At 35.5% G+C, this 10686-nt stretch overlaps 1 protein-coding gene across 2 annotated transcripts; it reads left to right on the forward strand.

The window, feature by feature from the left end:
* il6r (interleukin 6 receptor) lies at window positions 1–9938 on the forward strand. 2 transcript variants are annotated; one of them, XR_007829327.1, is made up of 11 exons: window positions 1–453; window positions 2673–3272; window positions 3363–3486; window positions 5492–5667; window positions 5756–5907; window positions 5998–6160; window positions 8580–8617; window positions 8732–8789; window positions 9035–9155; window positions 9239–9567; window positions 9746–9938. XR_007829327.1 is itself a non-coding variant. In XM_051131109.1 (10 exons), the coding sequence occupies exons 1-10, from the start codon at window positions 354–356 to the stop codon at window positions 9504–9506; spliced, it is 1800 nt and encodes a 599-aa protein (XP_050987066.1). In that variant the 5' UTR covers window positions 1–353; the 3' UTR covers window positions 9507–9634. The 2 variants fall into 2 exon arrangements, 1 of the variants encoding a protein (XP_050987066.1); XM_051131109.1 differs by lacking the exon at window positions 9746–9938 and having other exon boundaries at window positions 9239–9634.
* The last annotated feature ends 748 nt before the right edge of the window (window positions 9939–10686 follow it).

Below are 10686 nucleotides of genomic sequence, written 5' to 3' on the forward strand. Positions count from 1 at the left end.
ATAGTCTAATGTGCGGGCAGGAGAGGAAGGGGCTGCAGTCTTCTGGCGCTCTCACAAACAAACGAGCTCCGGATCGAAATCCAGTCGCAACTGAAAATAGCCTATATTTTGTCAAACGAGTAGTCAACGCTTTGTCCTAGATCTGCACCATGATTCAAATAATTATGTAACAGTTTTTTTTAATTATCATTTTCTTTTTTTTTTTTTTTTTTTTTTTTTTATTAGGCTGTCTGAAATGTTTATGTGAGGAAAATTACATTTTCATCTCGTTAAACTTGTTTAACGCGTTGACAGTATGACCCGTTATATTCATATTGTATATTTGGGTGGCTGAATATTTTTTTGGAAGTGAAATGTCATTTATAATGTGGACCCGATCTACACTCAAGTTTCTTTTCGTTGTATTAGCTGCGATTGAAGTTCAGTCTGCCCCTGAAGATTGTCCTCGACAAGGTAATTAACCATTTTATTTTTCATTTCATGAAACACAACTGAGAATTATTCATTTGTTTGAATTTGTGTGATGAGCCTAAATCAGTTATTCTCGACCTGTATATTTTGACTTTTAAAAGAAGAATTATATCTCTTCCATGGTATTGTCAGGATGTAGTCAGAGTGATTCATCTCTGACTCAGTGGTTAATGGTTAATGATAAGGGCTTGTGGTAAAGAATAGTCTAATATTAATAGAAATTCCCTTAGTATATTAATAACTCACGTATACATTTGAAGGGAAAAGTTTACATACACTTTATAGATTCTGCTGAATTATTTTACCAAAATAAGAGGGATCATACAAAAAGCATGTTAGTTTTTTTATTTAGTACTCACCTGAATAAGGTATTTCACATAAAAATAGTTTACATATAGTCCACAAGAGAAAATAAAAGTTTCTTAATACTGTTGTTACCTGAATCCACGTCTGTGTTTTGTTTTTGTTTTTAGTGATAGTTGTTCATGAGTCCCTTGTTTGTCCTGAACAGTTAAACTGCCTGCTGTTCTTGGTTTTTTAGCATTTTTGTGTATTTGAACCCTTTCCAACAAATACTGTATGATTTTGAGATCCGTCTTTTCACACTGAGGACAAATGATGAACTCATATTGTGCAACTATAGGAGAAGGTTCAAATGCTCACTGATGCCTCAGTAAAGGGGGTGTTGAATTTGAAGATCAGGGTCAATTGAATTTAATTTGTCTTCTGGGAAACATGTATCTTCTCTAGTGGCTGAAGGGCAGTACTAAAAGAAATGATATATTTAGGCAAAATAAGAAAAATGTACACATCCTCATTACGTTCAAAAGTTTACACCCCTGGCTCTTAAAACTTCTACACTAAATTTCTCTCAACATGGGGACAGGAAAGCTGTCGTTCAGCAATTGGGAAAACAAAGTAACTGGCATTACTTATTTGAAAAAGTAACTAAAAGATAGTAAAAGATCTTTTCTTGTAGATTAAAAAGCAGTGTGTTACTTTACAAGTTACTTGAAAAAAAGTATTCTGATTGCGTACCTGTAATGCGTTACCCCCAACAATGTATAACATATATATGTATGTACATCTACAAGATCAATTTTATATATATCTATATCTATATATATATATAATTAAAATAATGAATTATCATGTTTTAAATACAAAAAAGTATAAGCAACAATGTATAACATATATGTATGTACATCTACAAGATGAATTATATATATATATAATTCATCTTGTATAATTCTATATATATAATTAAAATAATGAATTATCATGTTTTAAAATTTTTGAAAAAAAAAAAAAAATACAAAAAAGTAGAAGCATATAATGATGTGATGTGTGGAGAAAAAGATTAAGGTAAATTTAACTTCTGATGAGAATTCTTCTATTGTGCATCATTTGCAATCAAATTATAATTGCAAAAAGTTTTGTGTATTTCAGATACATCAAAAACTATGATATTAGCCTAGCAAAATAAAGGGTCTTTTTTACTACAAAATTATAAAATGTTAATTTCTACCACAGTTCAATGAGTACCATTCAGTAGGAAAGAAAAGAGACATAAATTCTTCTGTGATGCATGTCTGTCTATTCTTGGACATTGTTAGCAGGAACTTAAACTAGTAAGTTTATTACCTACAGCCGTGAGAGCCAAACGTGTGCAAAACTGAATGAACAATCACATGTGATACACAGATAGAAAATCGAAGTCATCTCTGGGTATGATGAGGATTTCCCAGTTAATGTTATAACAAATATTTGTGTATGACATAAAAATGAGGCATAGTGTGGATTTTATTGATGCTGATGCTTTCAGTAATATTTCATTAAAAAAAAAAAAGGTTTACCATTTTTTATATATATAGTAATGGCCTTTGGTCCTTTAATAAGCATTTTGGTTTGTGTCATGTACACTGGTACAACATTACTTAAAATGACAGAAAGAAAGAGTGATTGTGGGGAAGAATCTGGGGAATTTTATTAAAAGGAAGTGAAAGCAAAAGTACCACTTCACTGCATAATTTAGTTCCATATTTAACCAACGCAATGAACTCTGGGTATACTGTATATACTCACCCAAGTTAGAATATTATGTAGAGACCAGTACATTAGACACATAAAATGTACTGAAACATCCTGTAAAGGATTATTAATGTGATTAATTACCTAAAACTGTCTTGAATCTTCTTCAGAGTCCCTTCCTGGAGTTTTGATCTTGAAGTTAGGAAGCAATGTTGTGTTTGGCTGCAGAGGCGATATCACTGTGGACGGTGTGTCGTTGGCTTCGGCCGGTGTCGTGAATAAAAAATACAGAAACAAGCGGACAGAAGACATCACTGTCAGGTGGACGTCCCAAAGAGGTTATGCTAATGCTACACAGCTAACCAGAATGAAGAGAAATGCTACAACTGGGACATACCAAAAGACTGAAGCTAAAGGGGACACAACAACTACCATTAAACCACCTGTAACTATAAAAAAGGAACAAACCACTTCTACACGTGTTTTGCGTGCTGTCACTCAAACTACTGGACAGGACGAAAAGGTCTTCCGTATCACCACAGATTTTGAGCAAGATGATTATGAGGACTATGATTATGAAGAGGAACATTCCAGGGTGACAAGAGGCATTAAAAGGCGAACACGCTGGACTCTCAATGGACGACAAGTGCATGCTGGAGTGGAAAGAGGAGGGATTTTAAGACGGCCACATCTCAACTGGACAGATTCTGGGAATTACAGCTGCTACCGAGGAGAGAGACTAATTTCCACATTCAGAATCAGTGTAGCGAGTGAGGATTTTCTTTCACATTTCTTTTAAATAGATAAATGATTTACAGATACACACAGAAGAAATTCACATCTTTGTGCTGTTTTCACAGTGCCCCCAGAAAGACCCACTGTCTACTGCTACAGGAGGTTTCACACAAGTAAAGTCCGCTGTGATTGGACATCCAAAAATCCAGTAACCCCACGGACACTGTGTTACCTACTTCTTCAAAAAGGGTGAGTGTATGTGCTGTATGTGTATGTGTAAGACAGAATGAATTAATTTAGCTGCAGTCAGCACTTTATGAATAAATGATTCACTGACTCCCAGCTGGTATGCTTGTAATTACCTATATATAAATGTGAATTTAATGTAATAAATATATAAATTTTATATAATAATAAATTTATTATTTTATATATATATGTGTGTGTGTGTGTGTGTGTGTGTGTGTGTGTGTTAAAAAAAAAAACATTATAAAATAAAATATTTAGTATATTATTAAATATTTGTAAATATTTTTTAACTGGTTAAATTAAATATTTTCTATATTTAGTGTGTTTTAAAGGATTTCGTCACTTAAGACCTAAAATGTTACAATGACACCTGAAGCCATATGAAGCTCCGTGAAAGGAAAAAAGGAAAAGTTTGGGTGTATCCCGGTGGCTATTTTTGGTATAACGCCTAAAAATTTCAAAGGAACCTCACTTTTTTATATTAAAGGAGAAGTTCACTACCAAAATAAAGATTCACATATAATGTGCTCACCCCCTTGTCATCCAAGATGTTAATGTCTTTCTTTCTTCAGTCTTTTTTTGAGGAAAACATTTCAGCATTTTTCTCCATATAATGGACTGCTATGGTGCCCCGATTTTGAACTTTCAAAATGCAGTTTAAATGCGGCTTCAAAGATCCCAAATGTGGTTATAAACGATCCCAGCTGAGGAAGAAGGGTCTTATCTAGCAAACCGATTGGTTATTTTCATAAAAATAATACAATTTATATACTTTTTAATACCAAACGCTTTAATGTCTTACTCTGCCTGGACTGTTTTTGTTCCGGTTCATGTCAGTTAGGGTATGTTGAAAAACTCCCATCTCATGTTCTCCCTCAACTTAAAAATCGTCCTATATCACTGTTTTACCTTTTTTGTTAAGGGTGTTTGATCTTCTTTGCATGTTCACTTTTAAAAGACTGGGTCGGTACTTCTGCAGCGATGTAGGATAATTTTGAAATGATTTTTGAAGTTGAGGGAGAAAATACGATTGGAGTTTTTCGACATACCCTAACTGTCTTGAGCCAGAATACACAGAGTTCAGGGAGAGATAGGCAAGATGAGCATTAGAGATTAAAAAGTATTTAAATTGTATTTTTTAATGAAAATAAGAGATCGTTTCGCTAGATAACACCCTTCTTCCTCGGCTGGAATCGTTTGAAGCGGCATTTAAACTGCCTTTTGGAAGTTCAAAATCTGGGCATCATAGCAGTCCATTATATGGAGAAAAATGCTGAAATGTTTTCCTCAAAAAACATAATTTCTTTACGACCGAAGAAAGTAAGACATGAACATCTTGGATGACAAGGGGGTGAGTACATTATATGTGAATCTTTGTTTTGGAAGTGGACTCCTTTAACAAATTTGGAACACAACTTATTTAGATATATGGCTTTTTATTTTATAGCAATTTTGGATATGTATACATACATATATAAACATAATAACTTTCATTAAATACTTTCATTTTTGAGAGGGAAATGATTCCACTTCTGTAACAATCAGCAGGTTGTCTTCTTTGAAAAGAGACCAACCTTAGGTCTGCATTCATAGCGTTCATGAATTCTAATGATTTAGGTTTGAGTTGTGTACAAAAATGGGGGGTGACAGTTAAGGAGTTAATGTAGAATGTATTTATAAAATAAATAATAATGTAAATTTCTAAAGCTTTTTTACAAATTACATCCTGTTGCTATGTCCAAATATTTCAAAATACAAAAATGTACTGTACAAGTTTTTTATTCTTTCTTTCTTTCTTTCTGAAAAACATACAGAATAACATTTGGAACCGTGTAATTTTAATTACATTTCTAATTTTTCTTTATTTTTTTATGTAAAACATACAGAATAACATTTGGAACTCTATGTAAATAATGACAGAATTTTTATTTTTATTTTTATTTTTTAAATAATGATAGTATCATCTAATCTCTCCTGTCACTTCTCTTCTTCACTCTCTACAAAGACTGTCTGGCAACGTCACTCGTGTGCCTTGTTCATTCTCATTCTCACGCTCCCGTTGTTGGTGTGCTTTTCACGTGGAGGAGGGTGACAGGAATCTCCATGCAGCAAAACTGTGTGTGTCTAACATAGCAGGGTCTACCACAAGCCCTTACCTCAGCTTCAAGCTACACGACATCAGTGAGTGCTTGTGTTTTTCTGTTCTGTGGGATGCTGATTAATCACTTGCACTTTCAGCACACCACCAAATAAAAAACTGTTTGTGTAGTTAAGCCAGACCCTCCGACCCATGTGGTGGTGAGAGCAGTTCCAGGCCAACAGCACATACTCAAAGTATCCTGGTCTTATCCCAATACCTGGAAGAATGACTTCTATGCCCTGCTTTTTGAGCTGAGATACCGACCGCAACTCAAAGAGCAGGTGAAGTGGGAAGGCTTATATGTATAAATCTTGAAATGGCACAATGGCTTGTTTTTGCCTGTATTTATGCGTGTTTGTGTGTGTATATAGTACCAGACAGTGCCGATAGATGACGTGATGGAGAAACAAGTGTCCTGGACGATTTATGATGCTATGCCACACACTCAGTATGAAGTGCAGCTTCGGGCCAAAGATGAGTTTGACGGCATCTGGAGTGACTGGACTGATACTGTCTATGCAGTCACTTGGGAAGGTAACAAAATACATGTTTTTTTTTTATACTGTAATACTTGTTTTAATTTATCTAAACACGGTAGAAAATATCCATATTTAAAACTTTACAGACCGTAATCTCTAGCTTCCGCTAACTGTCATACGCACATGCACAAAACAGTGGCGTTCCAGCGGATGACATAGAGTGCAGGCAAAAGCGTCGAATGTTGAAGTGCAGTAGAGTGAGCGACACAAAACACCGGTCAAGAATTAGAAGTACAAAATTAGGGTTTGTACATAAAATTTTAAAGGATTTCAATATAAGCCAATGGTTTTCCTGGCTCTCACAAGATTAGCATATTCTTACTGGCACTCAAGCTAAGCCTATGTAGTACGTCATCCGCTGAAATGCCACTCTATTGTGAATGCATGTGTGCGACAGTTAGCGGAAGCTAGAAGTTTTTACACAAACAAATCGATTCACCCTGGAACCATGTCGAGTGCTTTTCATGATGGATGGGTGGATACACTTTATTGGACTTCAAAATCTCAACAGCCATTTACTGCCTTTATAAATTTTGGAAGAGCCGGTACATTTTTTAATATAACTCTGATTGTATTTGTCTGAAAGAAAAATGTCACATACACCCAAGATGGCTTGAGTGTGGGTAAATCACATAAAATCAAGCTCAGAGTCAGACCGACATAAATTTAGTCCTGTTTTTTCCAGACTCAAGAATTGTAACACATTTATAGCCCACAGTTTTAGTAGTAGCTTTTAGGACCAACACTTCAGACAAAACAAATCTATATAATTCATATATGACTTTACATAGAATTATTGTTGTCTTGCTTTCTAGTATGTAATATTCAAGAACAACAGAAAATACACTTTTACATCTTTACGCAGTTAAGTCAAGGCTGCTTTGTGGCTGCTTAAAAGCCAGATTAAAGGAACACTCCCCTAGAGTTAAACAGTTGAGTTTTACAGTTTTCGAATCCATTCAGCCGATCTTCGGGTCTGGTGGTTGCACTTTTAGCATAGCTTAACATAGATCATTGAATCTGATTAGACCGTTAGCATCTCGCTCAAAAATGATCATATATAATGACAATATTTTCCCTATTTAAAGCTTGACTCTCGTGTAATTACATCGTGTACTAAGACTGATGGAAAATGAAAAGTCAAGATTTTGTAGGCTGATATGGCTAGGAACTATACTCTCATTTCAGCATAATAATCAAGGAACTTTGCTGCCTTACCATGGGTGCAGCAGGCGCAAGGATATTACGCAGCGCCTGAAAGTGACCAGCACTTAGTTTGTGTAGATGCAGAGTTGCAGCCGTCAGAGTTTACGGCTACGTAATACCATTGCAAATGATGCCGTAATATCGGCAGCAAAGTTCCTTGATTATTACGCCGAAATGAGAGTATAGTTCCTAGCCATATAGACCTAGAAAATTGCAACTTTTTATTTTTCGTCCGTCTTTGTACACGATGGAACTACAGAAGAGTCAAGTTTTAAATAGGAAAAATATTGAAACTCTTCGGTCATTTCTGAACGAGATGCTAACGGTCTAATCGGATTCAATGATATATGCTAGGCTATGCTAAAAGTGCTACCGCCAGACCTGGAGATCGGCTGAATAGATTCAAAAATGGTAAACTGAACTGTTTAACTCTAGGGGAGTTGGAAAATGAGCCTTTTTTTTTTATTTAAGTAGAGTGTTCCTTTAAATTATGCCTGCTGTGACCAACTTCAGCCCCTGTTATCAAAGTATACAGTTATTATTATTGTGTAAATGCCAAGTTCTGTCATGAGGTGCAGGATGAAAGTCTTTAATGCAAACTAACGATATTCACAGCATTAAACTACTGTACTTGGCACAAGCTGATTGGTTCATGTTGCAGCCAATGAGCTTGATGCTTTACATTTAAAAGGATGGTTTACATTCACTAGAGCATTTGACAGCACGCTTTTAAAGTTCCTCTGACACCCTCTACCTCCCCAGCTCCACCTGTATAGATCTGCTATGGGTTATTATATATGCTACTTGTGCAGCAGCAGTATGTCTTTAATACTCACAGCAGTGAATCGATGTATGTACTGGCAGTAACAAGTTCCTGTACTGTGCTTTGCAGCAGCAGCAACAATAATCTACAACAGCAGCAGCATAGCAGACATATTTCACCAAGACCAAATACATTAACATTGGAATATCCATTACCATGCTCAAATATTCCAAGAGTTGTCATGATAGAAATGCATTTATTTATCCAAGCAGCATTAAACAGTCTGTGCAAAGGCACATTTAGAATTTTCTAAAAATACCTTTTAATATATTACACAGTTTTACTGTAGAGGAGCAAAACAACAGCTTTAACATTGTGACAACCTTTTATTTTCCCCCTAAAAAATGTTTTGAACATTGAAATGTTTGTTTACATTTCTTCATAGCTCCTAAGACAACTACTACCACTGAGAGCATTACTTTGGTAAGTTCAACCAACAAAATATAATACACAAACACACTCACATATCTCTACATGCCCTTTAATGTACCCATACGTAAGCCTTTATATTTATTATTTCTTTATACCATCTTTAAGGAGACTCTTGAGATGTTTCCTGAAGGTTCAGGAGGATCTGGAGAAGACTCTAGTGTAGGTGAGTCTGAGCAAGAAAATGAGGGTAACATATCTTATTGTTCTCGTTCAGGTAATGTTACTCACACATCTGGTAATTCTATAATAAAAGCAGACAGGAAATTAATGTGGCACCTTACTGGAAAGTCAAAACAGGAAATAGTCACCATAACAAATTTGGCGTCTAACAATGTGCTGTAATTTCCAAACGTTTCAGCCTTCCATGACATTTCACCTCTGTCCTTCCTTACTCTTTCTTGCTCTCAGGTTCAGTGGCAACAGATGGAGCTAATGATATTGACTATGCTACAGTGTGGCTGTGGGTGTCATGTTTTTTTGGGCTGCTTTTTCTTGCAGTCCTCACCATGTTCACAGTCTATTTAATCAGGTAAAACTCTTTTGAAAATCTATTTGTTTAAAAGTTCTTTGTTTCTCCATTCCTGTTTACCCTCATTTACTTTCTGTTCTTAGGGGTAGGCTGCATTTCGTGTCTAGAATAGGAAAACAGACATTGCCCTTTGCATTCTTCCTTCATTCCCCTCGACCTCTTCCTGCTCCTGCTCCCTCTGAGCTGCTTCCAGAGGAGGGAAAGTCACTGATGTCTCCTCCCAAACACAACCAGCAACACTTCCTTCCTGTTCAGCAAGAGGAGCAGGAGGGCATTCATCTGCATAACATGGATTATTTCCTGTCTCCAGGGACTGAGGGTGTGCCATGGGCCATAGACAGACATGAGTGAACATGAAACCTCATTGTAGTGGATACACTGCGATTGGCTACAATTCGCATACTGTTTTTAGGTGATTCAGTAACAGTATTATGAGTGTGAAAGGTTGTAATTTGTAAATAAGGTTTTTTTTTTTTTAAGCAATTTCTACAGAATACTTGTCATCTGTTGATCGTGGCAGTCTCACATGTGAAGCTAAAACTATTTTTAGAAGTAATTCTGAATAAGCATATCTTCTAAATGTCTTACAGGAATGTTACAATAATCTCAAGATAATATCTCATCAACATGAAAAATGATTGACCATTAACCAGAAGAAAGATCGTTTCATCATTGTGCCTAACAGTAACCACATGGCAATCTACTTCAGTGAGACAGTCTCTGTTACCAGTGTTCTGGATACAAATGTAAAAAAGCTATAGAATAATAAATAATGTACAGTGAGTCATGACTTCTTGTTTTATAGAGATGTATAGAGTTTCATGGCTAAATATGCTGAATGATATGTGAGTTTTAGATTGTTTGTCCATTGCTTTGTAAAATACGTATTGTTCCAAAGTGGCTGTATAAAGAATTGTGATTTTGAAACCCCAAAGAGGTTATAGGTGATAGTGAAAAGAAAACTCCCTAAGATGGTTATGTGGGATAAGGAAGAAGAAACAAAAGCCTATGTTTTAACAAATTGTTAAACAATTCCAATGACCGAATATAATCTAGAAATCTCATACATTTGGAGCTGGGGGTATACATTATACATTCCCCTTCACGTGATGGCCTTCCATGGTTTTGTGGAGTCTGCACAATGAAACTGAAATGCTTTTTTGAGGTATGTAGAGAAATATAAATGGTAAGACATATGAACGCAAAATATTGGTTTATTATTGTTAATTGTCCTCCTGCTGCTCTTTCTTCTTTTTAACAGTGGAACAAAACCTAAAATATTGCATCATTATCAGACCTCATCTTACTACATGTTGATTCTAATTACAAAAATTCTGTGGTAAACATTACAAATGCCTCTGACTTTTTATTGATCTCTGCAGAGATAATATTCAAGAGGAAATTGACTGCATCATCAGTGCTGACCTGTGAATGACAGTTGTAACACTATTACTTAGAAATTAGATAACTGCACAGGGATTAAAGGGAACTTAATATGCCACTTTTTACAAGATGTAATATAAGGTGTCCC

The sequence above is a fragment of the Labeo rohita genome, chromosome 16, assembly GCF_022985175.1.
Source record: "Labeo rohita strain BAU-BD-2019 chromosome 16, IGBB_LRoh.1.0, whole genome shotgun sequence".
NCBI lineage: Eukaryota > Metazoa > Chordata > Actinopteri > Cypriniformes > Cyprinidae > Labeo > Labeo rohita.